The sequence below is a fragment of the Rhinolophus sinicus genome, chromosome 13, assembly GCF_057876585.1.
Source record: "Rhinolophus sinicus isolate RSI-liver-muscle chromosome 13, RSI-T2T, whole genome shotgun sequence".
NCBI lineage: Eukaryota > Metazoa > Chordata > Mammalia > Chiroptera > Rhinolophidae > Rhinolophus > Rhinolophus sinicus.
The window spans coordinates 14,541,919-14,563,913 of NC_142513.1; the positions used below are offsets into that span (position 1 = coordinate 14,541,919).

General features: G+C 41.1%; 1 protein-coding gene across 18 annotated transcripts in view; it reads left to right on the forward strand.

Annotated features, from left to right (window-relative positions):
• Window positions 1-21,995, forward strand: part of PTPRT (protein tyrosine phosphatase receptor type T) — a 951,833-nt gene that overhangs the window by 737,255 nt on the left and 192,583 nt on the right. For all 18 annotated transcript variants that reach the window (XM_074318303.2, XM_074318304.2, XM_074318302.2 and 15 more), the window contains exon 12: window positions 5,392-5,665. In XM_074318303.2, coding sequence (XP_074174404.1) covers window positions 5,392-5,665 — 274 coding nt within the window. The remainder of the gene's footprint in view (window positions 1-5,391; window positions 5,666-21,995) is intronic.

Consider the following 21,995-nt stretch of genomic DNA (forward strand, 5'->3'; position numbering starts at 1 on the left):
TTTATAGCTTTATATTTCTACATTTACAGCTTTATGAACTCTTGCATTTAGGACTATGATCTATTTTCTGTTAGTTCTTGTGTTAGTATAAATTTAAGTTTAGATTTTCACATGTGGATATTCAATTGACCCAGCATCATTTGCTTAAAAGATGAACCTTTTACCATCAAATTGTCTTTGCATCTGCCAAGAACCAAATGATTATAATGTAGTGGTTTATTTCTGGGCTCTCAATTCTTTTTCATTGATCTATGTCTGTGCTACCGTGTTTCCCCAAAAATAAGACCTAACTGGTAAATAAGCCCTAGCATGATTTTTCAGGATGACATCCCCTGAGCATAAGCCCTAAGGCATCTTTTGGAGCAAAACTTAATATAAGACCCGGTCTTATTTTCAGGGAAACATGGTATGTCTATCTGTATTGATTTTCATAAGTTGTGAAATCAGGAACTATAAGCCCACCAACTTTGTTCTTATTTTTAAAATTGTTTTACCTGTTATGGATCCTTGCACTTCTATATACATTTCAGTGTTAGCTTGTTAGATTTTGCCAAAAGAATGCTGGAATTCTGATAGAGGTTGCATTAAGCCCATAGATAAATTTGATGAGAATTGCCATCTTAACAGTATTGACCATTCCAATCCATAAACAAAGAATGTCTCTCCATTTAAATAATCTTAAATTTCTTTTATGTTGTGTACTTTTCGTTGTTCAAATATTTCAATCCTTTTGCTTAGATTTATTTATAAGTATTCTTTTTGATACTATTGTGAATGGGATTATTTACTTAATTTCATTTTCAGATTGCTCCTTGCTAATGATAAACATATAATTGATTTTTGTATATTGATTTTATATCCTGTGACCTTGTTGGAATTGAAAATGTGGTGTATCTATAGACAGTGGAGTGTTATTCAGGCTTAAGAAAAAGAAGATGGAAATCGTGCCATTTGCAAAAACATGGATGAATCTTAAGGATGTCATACTAAGAGAAATAAGTCAGACACAGAAAAGCAAACACTGCATGATCTCCTTTATAGTTGGAATCGAAAGAAAAGTCAGACTCAAAAAGCAGAGAGTAGAATGGTGGTTGTGAGAGGATAACAGGTAGATGAAATCGGGAGATGTTGGTCCAAGAGCTATGCAGGATGAATAAGTTTTGGAGATCTGTATAATATTGCATTTTATACTTGAAATTTGTTAAGAGCATCGATTTTAAGCATTCCCATCTCACACAATGGTAACTGTGTAAGGTGACGGATGTGTTAATTGGCTAAATTGTGGCAATCATTTTACAATGCATACATAAAGCATCACATGGTATACCTTAAATATATACAATTTTTATTTGTTAATTGTACCTCAATTATGCTGGAAATGCCAACCCATAGAAAATAGACTCATGGAAACAGAAAGCAGATTGGTGGTCAAAGGGTACAGAACTTAAGAACCTTGTGTTTAATTTATATGAGTCATATGTACTATCATATATCAATCTACCAGATTAGAAAATAAAACTGAGAAATTTTTAAATTACTTATTAATTGAAAAAATTTTAAATAAAAGTTATTTTTATTTAAAATAATAGTGGTAAACCTATTGCATGGTAACAGAAAGTATTTGTATGAAAACAATTATTTTCCAAAACAAAAATGATTTAGCGAGAAATGTAGCATTGTTTTACATTTTTGATAATCTTTAACACCTGGTGGACTCGAAGTTTGCTAGACTCCATATCTGCTTCTGCATTCAAACTATTACATTATGTTGTTAGATTGAAGTAAATAAAGAGAATTCAGCCTCATACAGTTTTGAAGTCCTGTAACTTTTAAAGAACTCCACAGTACACTTGTGAGACACCAAATGTACAGGAGACAAATAATATCTTAGTGTTGTTCTGAGGTTAGTTTTGATCTCACAGATCACCTCACCAAGTCTCAGGGATGCTGGGTGGGCTTCTGCTCCCCACCCTGGGCCATCATGGCTTCCCCCATCATGGCTCCCCCCATCACATACAGATGCCTGCCTTGCACGGCCCTATCTAACAGCTCAGGACTGAATTGTTTGGGAAGGAGCTGGAGCAGCACAGACATCTTGAACTCTATTTATGAGTACTGAGGTTGCTTGTGGTATTGATGAGGGAATTCTGGTGAATTTGTGTGGATTCTGTGAGAGAGTAGAGGAGTACAAAATATTGGTGTTGGAATAGAGGGTTCTCATTGTAAGAAAAAGGAAAGACAAATATGGAATGGGGAAGGTGAGAAAGAATCGTGTGTTAGTGATATTGGTGGTATCAGTATGAACAATCAGTATGAATTTTTGATGTTTGAAAAATACATTTCTTCATTTTGTCCAATACAAGGGCACAGAAGCCATGGCACCACAGGAGCAATGAGCTTACTGGGTACCCAGATCTTGCCTTCTAATGTCTGATTACCATCCTGGTAAAGAGGGCACAGTAAGGCTTGAACCCCTTGTGGTGCCAGCAAGCAAAGGTGGGCTCGATGACCAATGGGACCACCCAAGGATGTGGGGGCTGCCTGGAGGCACGCCCACTGGACTTACACAATTTTTATTTTACAATTACTTAGCTATTTTAGATTCGTACATATTTATCAATTCCGTGTACCTGTGGCTCTTGTACAACTATAAAAGTAAAACAAATTTTCCAAATAAACAATATCATAATAATAGAAAAAAAACAAAACGGTGGTGGAAAAGGCACTGTGACCGGTGGAACCTCACCATTTGCCTCAGCTACGTGGGGTGGAAACAAATGCTGAAACTACCTTGTTTAACTGGACCTCTGCTCTTATGCAAGTTTCATGAGGTTATTGGTCACAATTGCCCTGTAGGGGACACTGTTGGCGCCCACTCAGACCCCTCCATAGCCCCCTTCCTGCAGTGTGCCCATCCCCCAACTTCTATGTGTTTTGATTCAAATTGTTCTCAGCTGTGACCTTCTTTGAAGGTTTGCCATTAGTCTACCAGAGCCATCTTTTCTGTCCCACTCACGGAATTGGGAGTGCCTAGGGGTTTATGTCTCTGCAGTGGAGTCCATAACCAATACCGATTGGTCCTGAAGGCCCAAAAGCCCTTGGCTTGAGATGAGACAAACTCTGGAGTACAATTTATGCTCCAGAGCTCGCTGGAGTAACAATGAGACTGGCACTTCACCTGAAATCGCGTTCTTGCCTGGCTTCCTCCCCTCTTGTCTTCCTTATTCTACTGGTTTCTCCTGAGTCCACTTCCTTCACACATCATTGGCATGGAAACTTGGCTCAGGGTCTGTTTCTGGAAGAACTTGAGGTAAAACAGGCCTATTTCTGGGAGAACATGAGCACACGTGTGCTCTTCTGAAGTCAGGCGGTCTTCACCTGTTTGCTGCAGCACACTCTGTCATCCGATGTCGGCATTCCGAATGGGGACAGCCCTTCCCTAGATATAGAAAATGGGCCAGGATGTGTCAATGGTGATGGATGGATAGCTCTGACAGGTCCCTGATCCCTCTCAGAGAAGCATGAGCTCAAGAATCAGAGGTAGCAGGAGGGTCTGTCTGCAGGGCTCTTTAAAGCCTGAGGAATTCCTGCAAGTTTTGCTCTTAAAGGCATCTGAGGCACTGCCCTCTATGGATTGGGGGGTCTTGGGACCAGAGGAGAGTATTCTTGTCTCAGGAGACACTGAAACTAAAAGGTGGAAGTTGCAGGCAAGCCTGAGTCTGAAAAGTTGGGGTGAAGAGAGGTGGGGGTGAATCACTACAGCAAAGAGGATGAGCATTGGACACTGAAAGTGAGCTTCAGTGAGGGCGCAAAGTCCAAGGAGGTGAAAGAAGGTACCAACTCCTTGATGTTGCGTGGTTAGGTGGGGCTGCAGCATAGTTTTCAGGGTCCCTCAAGATAAGACCCTGAAAACAAGTTATGCAAATATGGTCGTATATGTCTATCTTATCGTTGGGAGAAATAGAAATGTCACAGGAGGGGAAAATGTGTGAGTAAAAGCTCTTATGAAGAGAGCATTTTAAATTATTCTTCTCTCACACTAGCAGGATTTTTCTGCTAAAGAAAAAAATCCCTTTCCCTTAGAAATAACCCTGAATAGTTATTGCAACCACTTCTTTTGCACTAGAGATATGACTGTTGGAGGGTTGATCTCATTTAGGTATGATATTTGTCATTACCAACAAGCTGAAAAGAGATTTGATAAGCATATATTTCTAAAGAATGATGATGAGATAAAGTTACTTCAAGAAACAAAAATAATACCCACTTTCAAGGTTTTTCCCACACCCCTTCCTCAAGCATGTGTGTCAGGGTGAGGAAAATAGCACACACACGTGCCATTTCTTCTCTTGTCCTCCTTCATCTTTGAGAGAGGCTGGATCCACTGACAAAAAGATTTATATGACAAAATGGTTTACGGCTTTCTGGCTGTAATTGCAAATTTGCCTCTGAACGGACAAGCGGCAAACTCAGTGGCTGTACTTTGGCACATTAATCCCAATTGTATGTGAACCCTGTGTTGGCAACACAATTGAATCCCCCAACAATCCTTTGCTGTTCTTTGTGATTTCCGTTGAGCTGGGTGGGATAGAGCTAAGCAGCTTAGGCTGCCAAATAAAAACTGCTCAGAAGGCCCTTTGTACATTGCGTTGGCTTATGGCAAAAGAAGGAAGGCAGAGAAAAAAGAAAGGGTAGTGAACTATGAATAAAAAGTCCGGGTTTCCTCTTTAACTGCAGCTTGACACTCATGAGGCCACCTGAAAGGTAGTGCTTCCTTCTGAAAGGTAGACTGCAAGCCCCATGCCAGGATGAGGAGTTTTGACTTTGTCCTTCAGATGATGGAGAGCCTATGAACGTATTTGAAGAGAGACAGTATTACATTATTAGGAAGATCAATGGCTGGACTGGTTAGTTGATCAGATAAATTAGAAGCAAAAAGATCAGTTGAGTCCAGGTGAGATGTGAGGAAGTGCCGAACCGTAACATTACGAGTGAGAGGAGGGAAAAGATGGAGAAGCGGGAGCAAACTGCTGATGTTAAGCCAACCGGGCTTGTGGATTAGAGGTGCAGCATAAGAACAAGGTGGGTAGAACTTGAGGATGAGCCCCACATCCAAGACCGGGGCCCTTGATGGGCAGCGCTTCCTTCGCTAAGAAAGAAACGCAGGAGGAGCAGGCAGGTTTGTAGGGGTTGGGACTGAGTTGCACTTCGGATGTTTCCAAGGTGAGCTGGCGTTGGGATGTCTACATGGAGGTAGATTTCTACAAAGCAGTGGAGGCAGAAGTCTGAAGCTCAGGAGGGAGGTTTCGTTGTAGACAGAAGTGATGTTGGTGACTAACAAGTCCATCCCTCCAGATGGTTGTTCATCTGCCTCTTTTATGTCCTGTCCAGTGTTTACCAGCTGGTTGTCAAGGAGGAAAGACTGCAGAAGTCACGGAGGGCAGCTGACATCATTGAGTGTTTCGCGGTGCCCGTGAGCTATAGGAACGCGTCTAACCTCGATTCCCTGCACTACTTTGCCGCTGAATTGAAGCCTGCCAACCTGCCTGTCACACAGCCTTTTACAGTGGGTGACAATAAGACCTACAATGGCTACTGGAACCCTCCTCTTTCCCCTCTGAAAAGCTACAGCATCTACTTCCAGGCACTCAGCAAAGCCAATGGTGTAAGTATGGCCACATGGAGGCCATTTCTTGTCTCTTTTGTATTTTTCCCTTTCTCAAATGACACGTTGACACGCTAAGGTCCATGGACCAAATCCAGCCTCAAACCTTTTTTATTATTTTTTTGTAAATAGGGTGCTTTGTTTTTAGTACGGTAATGCCTTTTCTTTCTTTTTTATTTTTTTATCCAGTCCTATTCCCTCATTTCTTCAGAGCAGAGAACTGAGGCTCCAAAAGGAAAGTGGCTTAGCCAAGGAGGTCCCCTAGCTAGTAAAAGTAGAACTAGGACTAGGACAGCAGCCCCCTGCCTTTTGTTCTAAAGCTCCTTTCACCATACAATGGCCTTTGAGTGCAGACCCATGTTCTGCTCACAGAGTTTGCAATGAAACCGTCCTTCACAAATCATGGGCTCCCAGGGGATTGTGCCATTTACGTAGCCTATGGCTGTTTTGGTGCAGCAACAGAACAGTTAAGTAGTTGACACAGAGATTCTATGCCCCATAAAGCCTACAATATTTGTTATACGGCCTTTTACAGAAAAAGTTTGTAGACCTCAGTATTACGGTAAAAAAAAAAAAAAAAAGGTGTTTCACTTGGGCAGATCACATGGCCCATCCGAGTCTTGATTTCCTGTTTATACAATAGTACCCATCAATTTGATATCTGTGAATGTACTAAGCATATTTTAATGGCAATCAGTGAATACTAGCTCCTTTATCGTTACCGTTAGTCACATTAGAAAATGTTGTTCTCCCAAAGATGAGGTAACCTTTTTTTGTGTCACATATTTCATTGGTCAAGGAGGCGTGCCTGTCATAACATCACAAAATCACAAGGCTGGAAAGGATCTGAAAGGTCATCCAATACCACCCTTCCTCCTCGTACACACAAAACAGAGCTTCAATCAACATTATAATATCGCAGTTAACTGGTGTTAGTGTTTATTCTTGAATACCTCCAATGACAGAGAACTCACTTCTTTAGGTGGAAACTTTGTGGATCTTTTCAGGGGGCTGTGGCGCTACGAAAGCTTTTTCATTGAGCTGACTTATATATATCTTTTATTGTACCTTGGACCCGTTGTCCTCAGTCCATACCCTCAGGGCCCAAAAGAATCAGTGCTATCACTTTCTCAGGTGGTATTTTTTTTTCAGTTATGTAAGATCTTTTCTATCATCGGCTTCCCCTCTCCACAAACACACCCATCTGGTCTTATGTTCTACAAGCTAAATATCTTTAGTTCCTCTTATGACACAAGTTGGTTTTCTTTTTCCATCTAAGGTGCTTTTGTGGACATACTCCAGGTTTCCATATTTCATTAACAAATATATAATGGACACAGATGTATGCTAGGCCCCAATAGTTCATATCACAGTTCTATAGAAGGTGCCATCCAAGAGCTTATTTTAAGGGAGTGTGGTATGTGCCATGTTTCACAGTGTATCTGGAAAAGCAAGACGCTCAATGGAGAAGGGAAAGCTGAGACAAAAGCAAGATGTGCTGAAGTATGTGGAGAATAGCCTGTGCAGGCTCTGGTGGCCAAGACAGAGCGTTTAGTCTGTTAGTGACAGTCATTACCTTGCAAGAAACCTGGTTGGAGGAGCTAATTAACATTTAAAATGTCCACAGACCCATTTAAATTCCACATTGGTATTTCAGTTCTGCATTTATTATTGGTTCAAGCAACACTCCTCACAGAGAATATAAAACTCCATAGAGAAGCTCCCAGCCTGCCTTCCACCTGTCCATCTGGTCTTCCCTCTGCATGAAACACTGACGTACTGAGGAGGAAGACATAACGATGGGAAGAAGCATCTAGGGATCCATCTTGTTCTTGGTTCTCTGCATCTCATACTGGCCAGCTTACTGGTTCAGCACAAGTATGAGAAGGTGTGGCTCTCCCTGCTCTTGGCAACAAATCAAGAGGGTTTCCATGCTGTTGGGTTTCCATGCTGTGAATAAGAGTCATCGCTACACTCAGTTCCCACTCTGTCACATTCCTCCCAAGAGGCTCATAAACACCCAGCAAGAGATCGAGGCTATAGAATCAAAATAACTGAAAGATGGACTCCAGGAGGACTGTGGTTGGCCCTGAGCAGACAACCAGGTGAGGCAGGAAGGCTGCTAGAAATGTTGCTCCTCAAACGTCACACGACAGACCCCCTCCCCCTTCTCATGACATGGGGTTTTGCCATTGAAAATAAAGTCACCACACTCCGAAGCTATCTCATGTAGGAAACAGTTTCTACTTCTGCTTCCAAGATGAGCAAGGCCGTTAATTATTAAAGCCTTCGCTCCCACCCCGTGAGTACTCCCATTTTGGAACTAAGATTTGCAGTAATGAAACACACCCAGGAATGGAATTGGACAGGTGCTTAGGCCAGGTGTCTTGAGGGTATATACAGTTGGCCTCAGAGGAACACAGAGGAAAAGCTGTGGGCCCTGGGCACTCAGAGTGTTGTAGTGTTCTAGCAAGAGAAATACTCCCCATTGCTTCAAATTACTGTATTTAGTATTAAGTTTTACTGAAAAGAAAGAGTTGGGTGAAAGGGTCAGAGGAGATCAAAAGCTATTCTCCATCTAACAAATCAGTGCCTGCCCCACCTAGATTTCTCCACATCAAAAAGGGCAGCACACAGTGCAGTGAAGCCTGGAGGATTTCTGAGGAGAAAATGTTATAACCCACAAATTCCTTACCAGCCGAGTTGTTGTTCTTGTGCAAACACATCAGAAAGATCTTCTCGGTATCCAGGGGCTCCCACATGGCCAGCTTCTAATGAATCATTCAAAGAGCAATTGGCCAAGCAATGAATCAAAATAAAGAAATCAAGACTAGAGAAATACGGAGTAAAATGACCCATAGTGAGCATGGCAACTAATTAGACATAGTGTAGAGCTAAATAGTTGCTCTAAATATGTAACAAAATAGAAGGTTAATATAAAAACTCATTACTTCAAGAGAAGATATATAATGTGAAAATTGACAATTGAGATCTGGGTCTGTAATTCACTATTATGTCAACAAAATCTGAGAGAGTTGGAGGGTTGATGGGTGTAAATAAAAATCTGCTAATTTTTCCACTTTAGACAGAATGGAACAAATACTGCTGTTTTATTTTTGATACTGAGAATTTTTTTTAAGTATAGTTTGTAAACACAAAAGCAGCCTTCCAAACTGTAATTGAAAATCCAGGAAACAACAATCTACAAAGAAAAGGGGGAGAAACAAAGGAAACTATGTAAGTAAATGTAAAACTCAGCAACTATAACACAATCCAAAAGCACTGGATTTGATTTTTTTTTAAGTAGTGCTTTGCTCCTCTCATAAAAGGGGGAAAATATATCTTGGGTCAAGTAAAAATCAGGATTCAGCAAACCTACGTCACTGGAAGATTAAAAACAAAGGATGAAACAAAGTTGTATTAAACTAAAACAAGTTAAAGGAAAGCATAAGGGTCATTTGTTACAAGATAGTTGTGGTCCAGATTGAATAATTGACTGTTAATCAATTTCATTGCTCCCAGCCCTACGTGCAAATTTCAGTCACAGGTAAGAGAATTTTAGGGTCCAGATATTATTCTGTGGATATTAAGGATGATTAATTAATTAAGTAAATATCTATCAAGCACATACTATATGTAAAAAAAAAAAAAAAAAAAAAAAGGACTTTTAAGTGCTGGGAATAAAACAGTAAACCAAACAGATGAAAAAATTCCTGTCCTCATAGCATTTACATTCTAGTAGGGGAGAAGCCAAAAATCAACAGAAATAATATGTCAAAAACCTAATCATTGGATTTAAGACTGTGTGGAGATCACTCATTAAATGTTGACTGTTATTAGGATTAGGATGAGGATAAAGGCACTGTGTAAACTCGACAGCGATCTATATACATGTGGAGTGTTTTAATCCAGTCGTTTAAACACGATGGAGAGTCCAAGTCTGATGTGCGTTACGAAGCATAGTGCTCAGAGTCCTGCCAGGTATTTTCATAAAGTGTGAGTTGTTCATAGGCACTTGTGTTGGGGTTTTGATCAGATTAGTAACGTCATATTTACCCTATTGGTGCTTTCTTACAGAATACAATGGCATTCCTTTCTGTTGGGGCACAGTCCTTGGTGCTGAATTCTAAGCATCTGTCTTTCTTGTGAAGAGGGCCATATTGTAATCATTTGTTTTGTTTTGTTTTGCTTTGCTTTAAGATTTTTATTAAAAATATGGCTAACATACAATATTATGTTAGTTTCAGGTATACACAATGTTGTTTATCATTTATTTACCTAAAGAAGTGATCACCATGATAAGTCCAGCAACCACCTGACACTGTACCATGCTATCAAAATATTATTGACTATATTCCCTATGCTGTACATTACATCCACGTGACTTATTTGTTTTATACCTGGAAATTTGAACCTCTCGTTACCCTTCACCTTTTCCTCTCTTCTAAAATTTTCAATTACAGTTGACATTCAATATTATTTTGTTAATTTCAGGTGAACAGCATAGTAGTTATACATTTATATAATTCAAGAAGTGGTCCCACTGACTAGTCTAGTACCCACCTGGCACTATGCATAGTTATTACCATATTATTGACTATATTGTTTATGCTGTACTTTACATCCCGAAGACTATTTTGTAACTACCAATTTGTACTTCTTAATTCTTTCACCTTTTTCACCCTGTCCCTCAGGCCCCCTCCCATCTATAACCCCAATAAATCTAGTACCTATCTGACACTATACATAGTTAGTACAATATTATTGATTATATTCCTTCTGCTGTACCCTACATCCCCATGACTATTTTGTAACAACCAACTTGTACTTCTTAATCTTCCCATTGTTCACCCACCCTCTCAACCCCGCCCCCCCATCTGGCTGCTGTAAAAATGTTCTTTGTATCAATGAATGAGTTTCTGTTTTGTTTCTTTTTTTATTTTGTTCTTTAGATTCCACATATAAGTGAAATCACATCTGTCTTTCTCTGTCTGACACACTCCACTTAGGACAATGCCCTCCAGGTCCATTCATGCTGACACAGATGGCAAGAACCCATTCCCATCCATGGCTGAGCAATATTCCGTTGTATATATGTACCACCTCCTCTTTATCCGTTGTTCCATTGTCGGATACCCAGGCTGCCTCTGCATCTTGGCCATTGTAAACAATGATGTTAGTGAACATATGGATGTATAAGTCCCCTTTAAGTAGCATTTTGGGTTTCTTCAGAGAAATACCCAGAAGTGGGATTACTGAGTCCTTCTTTGTCTCTTGTTATAGCCTTTGTTTTAAACTCTATTTTGTCTCATGTAAGTATTGCCATTCCACCTTTTTGTTTGTTTTTTTTCCATTTCCATTTTCATGACATATCTTTTTCCATGCCTTTAAGTCTGTGTGTGTCTTTCGATCTGAAGTAAGTCTCTTGTAGGCAGCATATGTAAGGGTTTTGTTTTCTTATCCATTCAGCCACCCTATGTTTTTGATTCAAACATTTAATCCATTTACATGGAAAGTAATTGTTGATAGATATGTAACTCTTGCCATTTTATTATTCATATTTCTTTTTTTTTCCATCTTAAAGACTGATTTGGTGGTGGTGAACTCCTTTAGCTTCTTCTTGTCTAGGAAGCTCTTTATCTGTCCTTTGATTTTAAATAATAACCTTTCTGGGTAAAGTACCCTTGGTCGTAGATCCTTACTTTGAATATTTCCTGCCAGTCCCTTCTGGCCTGCAAATTTTTCTGTTGAGAAATCAACTTATAATCTTATGAGAGCTCCCTTAGGAGTTATTAGTTGCCTTTCTTTTGCTGCTTTTAGGATTTTCTGTCTTTAACCTTTTCCATTTTAATTATACTGTGTCTGGTGAGGGACTGTTTGCGTTCAACCTGTTTGGGACTCTGTGCTTCCTGGGCTTGTATGTCTGTTTCCTGCACCAGGTTAGGAAAATTTTCAGTCATTATTTCTTCAAATACGTTCTCAATCCCTTGCTTTCTCTCTTCTCCTTCTGGTACCCCTATGATGGAATGTTGTTATGCTTTATGTTGTCCCTGAGGTCTCTTAAACTATCCTCATTTTTTTGGATTCTTTTTTTCTTTTTGCTCTTCTGATTGTTTCATGCTACCTTGTCTTCGAAATCATTGATTCAATCCTTTGTTTCATCTAGTCTGCTGGTGATTCCTTCTAGTGAATTCTTCATTTCAGTTATTGCATTTTTCACTTCTGACTGGTTCTTTTTTATGGTTTCTATGTCCTTTTTTAATGCTTGCTATCTCTTTGTTGATGTTCTCGCTAAGTTCCTTGAGCATCCTTATAACCATTGTTTTGAACTCTGTATCTGGTAGGTTGCTTGCCTCCATTTTGTTTAGTTCTTTTTCTGGAGTTTTCTCCTGTCCTTTCTTTTGGGACATATTTCTTTGTTTCCTCATTTTTGGCTGTCTCTCTGTGTGTTTCTATGTATTAGGTAGATCTACTACTATGTCTCTTGATGGTTGGTAGGTGTCCTGTGGGGCCCAGTGGCACAGTCTCCCTGATCGCCAGTGCTGGATGCCCCAGCTGTGTCCCTTGTGTGGGTTGTGTGTGCCTTCCTGTTATATAGCCTTATTCCTATTGGCTATATGTCAGTGGTTGGTGTTTATCCTCAGTCTGACTGGCTGTGGGGTTTGACCATATCCGCAGCTTACAGGCTGCTGTGCTAGGGGGCTTACCACACAGTGCAGGATTTGCCCCATTGGTCCCTGGTGCCTATTTAGATCACCCTTTAGGTGTGCTACTTGTTGGGCTAATTGGGTGGTGCTCTGCTGTGGTCTGAAACCAATCTCCAAGTATATTGGTTCGGGGCCCTCTTGGGAGGGGCTCTGGTGCAGGCTCTGGTCAGGGACTACCTGGTAGGAGTGACAAAGTGATCCACAGTTGGTCACTGCCTGTGCTGGACCTGGAGCCATGTGGGAGAGGTCACACTGTGAACTGAAGACAGCTGCCACCAGTACTGGGCCTGGAGTAGCTCTGCAGAAAGCCAGGACACACTGAGGTTTGCTGCTGCCTGCTGCCAGTTGTGAGCTCCAGTAAGGTTCACTTGGCAATGAAGCCTCCTGTGGTAGGGAGTTGGGTGTGGCAGGATCTCAGTGAGTCAGCAGGGCAGAATTGAAGAGCTCACCAGGCCGATCAGATTCAGATTTGGCCTTAAGCGTAGGGGAGGGTTTAACACAGGAACGCTAGTGCCCGTCTGATGGTGGAATAGGAGAAGGACCCACCCACATGGGGAAAATGCTGACTGTCCTCCAGGCCTCCCTCCAAGGCCACACACCTCAGTTTGCCCCCCAAATGCCTCTGACGACCCCCGAATCACTGTTTCTCCCCCAGAGCCCAGGGCGAGTGGCTGTGAGCCCAGGGTGAGTGCGTGGGCCCTTTAAGAGGACATCTGGGTTGCCCACAGCCTTCTGTACCACCCGGAAGGGCAGAATCCCCACTGTTTTTCACAGCCAGATGTTGTGGGGGCTCCTCTTCCTGGCAGCAGTACTCTTGGCTGGGGATCCTGGGTTGGGGCTGGGGTCCCACGCTCCTCCCTGGGGAGCCTCCCTGGCCGAGATGTCCTTCCTGATTCTCAAGTACCACATGGAGGTTTGGGGCCAGTTGGTTTGCATCTACATCCCTCTTACCAGTCTTTATGCGGCTACTTCTTTAGATCTTTAGTTGTAAAACTTCTGTTCAGCTAGACTTCAGATGGTTCTCCAGGTTTATAATTTAGTTGTAATTTTGATGTGTTCATGGGATGAGGCAAGCACAGCATTTATCTACTCTGCCATCTTGGATTGTCCTTCTCTGTCACCATTTGTTTTGGATACAACGATATTATAGATTTATAGTACTTTAGAGTTGGATGGATTTTGAAGTGTCATCTAGACCAGAAGCCAACAAGAAATCTCCAATGAAGCATTCTTGGTAGGTCATTAGATAGCCTCAGCTTGGCCACTGCAATTCTCTAGATGAAAAGAGACTTGATTCTTTGGGGAGCCAGTAAAATTATTAGAACTTTCTTCCTTCTATAAAGCCAAATTCTGTCTCCTTAACTGTGTCCTCTTGAGCACTTGTATTGATTTGAACAACTCAAATCTTTTTTTTCCCATGTCAGCCTTTTGAAGAAAATATAACAGCACCAACTACCATGCCTGAAATATAGTTGAGAAAGAAAATATAACAGTACCAACTAAATGGCCACCCAGGCCATTTCTCATTGATGTTTGACATGCAGTTACTTCTGTTTCTCATGTGGCATGATTTCTGTATTTCTTTAATCCTATGTATTCTGTTCTGTCATAGACAGCTTTTATCCAATGCCTCCTTAAAAGGGGGTACCCAGAACCTAGCATTGTTCTCCAGATATAGTTATACCTGCAACATTTTAACTACCCTTTTTCTCTTGACTATTTCCTAAGACATTATTTCCAAGATATTTTTCTCACTTTAGGGCCTTCATTCAAGCTGTTATTATTATTATTTTTTTTACCTGAATCTCTCTTTTCTTCATTCTTTGCAGAACTGGTACCTTCTCATTTTTCAGACCTCATCATTAATATCATGTCTCTGGGAACTTCCCAACCATATCTAAGAGCCGTCACACCAGTACGCACTTGCTGCTAACCTGTTCATTTTCTTTGTAACACTGGCATATTTTTAATTGCACTTGTTTTGTGTAGTGCATGCCGCCCTTGTTAGACTGAGTTCCAGGAGGTAGGAACTCTTGTTTTGTTTGCTGCTGTATCGTCCATACTGAGTACAATATTTAGCACATAATAGATACTCAGTAATCATTTTATGAATGAATGAATGAATGAATGAATGAATGTACAAACTGTTTCTTGTTGTCTCTGAATCTCAGTTTCCTCACTTATAAAATTGAAATAGCAATACATACTTCACACAATCATTTTGAGAATCAAAGTAGAAAACATCTTGAATACTGAAAGGCGCCAAGTAAGTGTGAATAATCTGAATTTCCATTCAATGTAGCATGAGAGATATGGTTCTGAGCTATTTTCACCATAGACAGATGAGCCCTACAGGACTGTACTACCATCACAGTAGTAAGACTTTTCCACAGCTGTCTCATTTCCCAAACTCCAAGCTTCTGGGCAGCCTTGATTTCCTCCCAATTCTCCAAGTGGTGCCCAGAGTAGCTGTCTCAGTTGTAAACAGCGGGTGAATGCAGTTTTGTATTGTTTCTTTCCCTCTCTTCCCAGAATGAGGTCTGCTGAATCTACTGTTCTCTGCATCCCCACCACCATTAGCCATGATTGTGAAGTTGAAAGGACCATAATTAACGGTTGGATGCAAAACAAGTGTGGCAAATTCACATAAATACCCATCAGCAGCCATCTTTTGTGGGGCGATGCAGTTGTGCATTTTCTATTTATGCAGAGAGGAAACTCTTTCCTTGCCATATCCTTTATATCACGTGGGGACACACTTAACCTGGATGATGCCTCTGCCAAATGGTGAGCTAAATAGGAGCAAAGGGAAGTGGAAGGGCAATTGTACTCTTTCTCCCACTGCCTCTTCCAGCTCCTGAACTCAATTGCCTCTTGAGAGCAGTTGGAAGCCAGATGCTATTTTGAATGGGTCATCATGTTTGTAGTGTAATCACATTATAATAGTCAGGATAATCTAAGTAGAGCTGGGTTAGGGAAAATTTCTGTGTCTCTGAATGATTTGGAAGAAACTAGATTTAGTTGTGTCCAAGCACTGTTAAAAAAAAAAAAAATGTTTGTACATGGATGGGTCGTCTGTGGCACGGTGGGATGGAAAGAACTGAGAGTTGGACATCCTACGGACTTGGCTTTGAATTACGGTTATTCCCAGCTATGTGAACTTAAGCTAGTTACTTAACATTCCAACATGCATAATATGATTAATGATAAACCTCCCCAAAATGTGAGGAGAGCAAATGAGACAATGCATATAAGGTAACTGTCACAGTTATTGTACTATGTGTTCTTGTTTCCCTTTTGCTGTTTCCCTAAGGGAGGGAGGAGTTGGAGCATTCTTACCTGGCGTATCCCAATTTGTCCAGTAGACTCCACAGACAGCACATATCTTTCTAACTCTGGAGGACTGCACGTCTATGCTGCAGTGAAGCACATCTATGCTTCACTGCCTTGACTCACTTGCTTTATAACCCCACCCTATGTTTTATTCTTCCTGGTTCAACTTTTCATACATGGTTTCAAGCCAGACATCCATTCCTGTTGAATCTTTTGACATAAACGAGCTTGTCTTTTGGGCAGAATGAATCAGCAGAAGGGCTCTGCTTATCATAGTCGCTCGGGAACTCAGGCTGAGGGAAAGTCCATTTTGACACGTGCTTCCAAAATCAACAAGGTAAAGAAAGAGAAAAGTGGCAAACAGGGCACTGGTTCTAAAATGTTTCCACACAAAATGATAACACTGTACTTGTCCCTGCTATTGGCTGAGGCTGCCACTGTAGCCATGCTTAACTTAAGAAAAACAAAAAAAAAATGAGGCAGCACATTCCAGCTACGTGTCTACAAGGTGAACTGGGATTTGTGAGAACGTCATAATGACCACCACGCTTCGTCATTACACACGAAGCTTCCCCTTCACATTCTCCCAATACCCAGACTCGTTCTGGAAGCACCTGTGTAGTTCCTATCGCAGATCCTGAGCACACTCTGTTATTGAGCACCCGCTGGATCCCAGACAGGAAGCCAGGTGCCGTCACCATACTACCTCTTGATGGGTCTCACAGACAAAGTGACTCCATTTAAATCCGTGGATGGATGGACTGCCAGGAGCCCCTGGAATCTAATCATCTCAGTCACTGCACATTGAAGGAGGGATGTCACTACCAGCTTTCTCTCTTTATTTCCATGGAGATATGGCAACGAAGTATCTCGTATTCCCTGTGACACTGTCCCACCTTGAAAGACAGTGGTTCTCCCAAGCCTACCATGCAGTGTAGGCGAGAGGCCTCAGAAAAACCTCACCTCTCTCCCACCCATCAGTGGCTGAGCCCAGGTCACAGAAAATTGTGAACCAAGGGCCTACATATAACCTTTTCCTGACTTGTTGCCACAGTCCTCTTATAGGAGCATATTTCTGAGTTTATTAGCTCTGTAGCAGCCCAGTTGAAGTAGAGAGGACTGAAATGGACGTTTGGAATCCAGGGTTATCATCCCAACCTTTCTAATACCACTTCGGAAAGTCTTGGCCTGGTAAATGCGCCCTCCCAGATTTTGTCTGGGTTCATTCCATGCCCCATTATTAACCTGTCCTGGACTCGCCCCAGCCCTCAGTGGATTCTGTCTTCTAGGAATCACCCAGCCCCTTGGGTACCTCACCTACCTCCAGGCCTCCATGCCACCATTTAAGCCTGATCCCCTGATCTGGAAAGCTCTGAACTTCCGTTGAAGCCCTGTTGAGTCTCAAACTTCCCTTTCCAGTGAGAGAGAAATTCCCAGAGTGTCATCTTGTACAAATACCAAGATGAGCTCTCCCGAGTTGCTAATTTATTTTTTCACTCACGTACAATTCCTACAGATTTTATTATCATGGTATGAGACCTGAGGGACCAAGAACATTTTCCTTTCAATGCAAATATACTTTAAACTCATTTGGAGAAGGAAATGAAGGTTCCACAAATGTTGACAGCTGATAATCTTGTCAGCCTGGGTCCGGGCCTCAGTGCTCCAGACTCCAGTCCCGAAAAGGCGCACAGAAACAGCACCCGAAGTTGCCTTCTGCAGGGTTTCTGCCTCCATCAGACCCCTTCCAAACAGTCTCCACGAAGTCCAGCCCCTTTGCCCCCACAATGGTGAAAAAGTGGGGAAACGTCTGTCTTTGGAAACTGGATCCATATGGTTAAAAACTGGCTCTGCCGTTTTTCAGCGACATGAGCTGAATACTGACCGCCTAAACTTCAGTTGCCCCTCCTGTCACGTGAGGATGAGACGTACCCTCCCAGGCTCACTGAGACCTTTAGAAGAGTAATCGATAGGTGTGATTACCCTTGGCACATTCCTAAGCACCTTTCAAATGCTGTTCCAAACATAAATAGGGGTGTGTGTGCAAATTCAGCATATATATATATATCCTACACATAAGTATTTTAGCATGTGTGTGTGTGTGTGTGTGTGTGTGTGTATAGTGAAGTGTGGAGGTGGAGGTACACGAAGGAAAGAAGCAAATCAATGGGGCCATAGACTGTTTTAACCTACTGATCGATTTGAATAAACAGTGGACAGGATACAGGAGGAGGTCATCACGGAGGAGAAAGAAAAGCAGTGACGTCCCGAGGGTGCAGAGACACCCCCTGACACACTGGACACCCTGAGGAGAGAGAGAGAGAAAGGAAGACGTCAGAGGAAGGTTGGGAATGTCGCGCTTGCTGAAACCAAAGGGACAAGTGAGACAGTTCATCTGACGCCCCTGCCTGGAGGCTGAATTTTGGTCAAGTGCCATCCTTTGCATCATAGCTCTCAACTTTGCATATGCAAACTCAATTCACAGTTGAGAGGAGAGTCCAATAACCCAAACTGGCAAGAAACTGGTGAAAATAGTAGGCAACTAACGATCTTTTAAAATCATTTCTTCCCTCCAAAAACATCCCAAAGCCTTTCCTATCTCAGATGTCTGGGTTGCCCAAGACACCTCACCTCCTATGTCCAGTTGTCACCAAGTCCTACTGGTTCTACACCCTAAGCTTCTCTCCAACCCATATACTTTCCTCATTTCAAGGGCCACCATCCTAGTTCTGAACACCACCATCTCTTGCCTGAGAACCTCAGCAGCCTCTTAATTGGCCTCACCAAATCCACTCTTACTTGCCGTAAAACTACTCTCCAACCACAGCAAGCGTAAATTGATACTATATGTATCTACATTTAATAGACGAGTCAGCCAAGACTCAGTAAGGCCATAATTTACTGGAGCACATTCCAGAAGCAAGACACTGAGCTGGGGTTGAACTTGGACGTGTAAAAATCCCAGTAGGCAGTCCTGGGCAATAGTGCCAAGCTTCAGGCTGAGTCGTAACAAAGTGGAATCTGCCCTGACTGAAACCAGCAGGAGCTCCTAAAAGAATCCAGGTCCTCCCCACATGCACATTTTTCTCCTTCTCCCACTAGACATGGCCAGCCTCAATCGTGAAACACCTGCTGGCCCTGCCATTAACATCAACAAATAATGAGGAACCGTAGTAGTAACAATTATCATGACAAATTGCACTTTGATTACACCCGTCACCTGAGAATTTCCAAGACTTTACAAACATCAATTAGTAATTACAGCTCCAAGGATTGCTCACAGAGAGCAGGGACCATCAAGGTCAGGTAAAAGCTGTGCAGGGAGGTATGCAGGGCAGCTTTGGCTTAGGTTGTGTCAGACCTGGGAGTCACCAGTCGCTGGGGGAAAGGCTAAGCCTCTCTCCATGAGGTTCAGAGGAACCACACGTCCGACATCCCAATTAGGAAATGATTTGTACGGCTGTTCTGTTGCCTCAAAGCCCTGGTGCTGTGGAAAGGGAAGCATGAAATGTAGTGTTGGAAGGGAGCTTACTGATGGTGCCGTGCCCTTCTTTTGGCAGAAAAAGAAACTAAAGTCCAGAGTGAGGAAGTGATTTGCCCAAAGTCAGAGCCACAACTTGAGTTTAGTCTCCCACACCCTCTCCACATTTGTTTACTCTGCAAAATGGTGCCGTCATTGGCCATCCTCTCTTCTGTAAGAAAGTGATGATGATGGTGATGATAAAAATCCAACAGTGATATATTAAGGGCTTGCTCTGAGTCAGTGAGGGGATGCCCAGATAAATAAGATATAGTTCCTGCCCTCACGGAACCCGCAATCCAGTGGAAAAGACAGTGATGAAAACAAATGTGTGTAATAAACTAACAGGAATGACATCAGTGCAATACTCAGTGTACAGCTGGAAGCCTGGAGGGGAGGGGGTCAGGAGGTGCTTAGAGAAAGTCTCATAGAAACAGTGACATTTGAGCTGACCATTGAAAGATGAGTATTTCTCATACAGAAAATGGGGCAGAGTGACGACATGTCCTGCAAAGGGAGCACCTGGGCAGAGTCCCAAAGGTTGGCAATTCCATGATGCATTTGGGGAGACTTGGTGAGGTTGGTTCTGGGATAAAGAGAGGCCAGAAAGACAGAGCAGGTAATGAGGGGAAGGCCTTGTACGTCATGGGTAAAACCTTGGAATTTATTCTGTTGAAGACAGGGAAAATGATCTTGTCAGTAATCCCACTATCAATTTGTTATAATAATAAAACCAGTCCTGTATACATCTTTGTATCTTTCAGGCACTTGGACACTCAAAATTTTGTTCAACCCAGTAAGATGTACAGAGGATATTGCAACCATGCTTCCATTAATTTTGAAAAACTAAATTCCATTTAGCTTTTCAAAATTATTTCCAGAGATCTGAAAACTAGTCTCATTTTTTTTTTAATTTCTTCTTTTTCAATGGTTATTTCCCTCTTGTCATTTCTTATATTGGTGCTTCCTTTCTTTTTCCTTCTTTCTATTATTTTTATCTTCTCTACCTAAATAAGTTCTGCTTTTGCTTTTATTATTCCCTTTTGTGTGTGTATTTTGGATCATTTATTTTTGTTCCTGTTCTAGATTTTTGTGCTGGAAATTCAGTTAATTTTTTTCATTCTTTCCTTTTACGGATATACTTTCATCTAGTCACTGCTTTAAATGTTTTTCATAGATTCTGATATGTACTTTTTATTATATTTTGTTTTAAAATATTTAAATATTTGTTCCTAACTTCTCCTTTCACCAGGAAGCTGGTCAAAAAAAATATTTTGTAAATTTCCAGTTGAAAGGACCTGTTTGGTTTTTTAATACTCTTAATAATTTCTTATTTTATTACATTGTAAACATATATTTCTTATAATATTTCTGCTTTATGGGACATAGTAATACTTAATTTACTAATACATGGTCAATTTTTGTGAATGTTTCATAAGCTCGTAAGAAGTTTTTTCTCTATTATCAAGCTGTAGGGTTTGATACATATCATTATCTGCTTAATTATTTTAGCACTTATGTCCTTCCTATTTTTTTGCCACTTGATTTGTCTTATACTGCCAGTAGCCTCATATTATTTTTGCATCTACTATAGTTTCTACTTTATAATGGAGAATATTGTGGGGTTTGGTTCATACCGGTAGATATTCATAGCTGTTATACTTCTTGTTAATTGTGGGTATGGGTATTAAAAAGTATCCTTTGTTATGTTTGATGCTTTTTAAATTGCATTTTACTCTCTCTGATATCAGATTCATTACTACTGCTTTTGCTTTCCATTTGACATTTCTAGATTCTCCCATTCCTTTATTGATGCTTTTCTGAATTACTCTATTTTCCGTGTGACCTTTATATATAGCAGAAAGTGAGGTCTTGCTTCATGAGACAGTTTGAACTCTTTTTCATTTAATTATATGAGTTAAACCCATTCACATTTGTTGACATGACTGATATGTTTGGTCTCAACTTTGTCATATATTCTTTATATCATAATTTATTACATTAATTTTGTAATACTTGCTGGGGTGTTTTCCTGAGTCTTTTATTTTAATATTTCTTTGTTATTTAGAAAGTTTTGTATTTTCATTCTCATAGTTATCTTCGTTCTTATCCTTTTTAATACATTTAATCCTCTCTTTCCTTATTTAACCTTTTCCTATCTGGTTTATCAACTGTTTCCCAGCATTATCGAGGTATAATTAACAAATAAAAATTATATATATTTAAGTTATATGATGTGATGTTTTGAGATACGTATAGATTGTGAAATGATTGCCGTGATCCCGCTAATTAACACGTCTATATAGTTATCACATAGGTGTCATTGGGTACATTAAGAGCACTTAGGATATAGTCTCTTAGCAACCTCAAAGTATAAAACACAATATTCACACAGATCTCCAGAACGTGTGCAGCCTGCATAATTCTTGGACCAGCATCTCCCCATTTCTTCTACCCTCCAGCCTCTGACAACCACCATTTTACTCTCTACTTTTATGAGTTCAAATGTTTTAGATTCCACGTATAAGAGAGATGATACGTCATTTGTTTTCTGTGTATGACTTATTTCCCTCTGTGTAATATCCACCAGGTTTCTCCATGTTGTTGCAAACGGCAGGATATCCTTCTTTTTCAAGGGTCAGTCATAGTCCATTGTCTCCATATACCACATTTTCTTTTCCCTGCTGCCGGCTGCCCCAGACCATTCAGCCATGCTAATCCCCTCAGGGTTCTGGCTGGGACAAGGAGTGGTCCTCTGGGGCAGCATCTT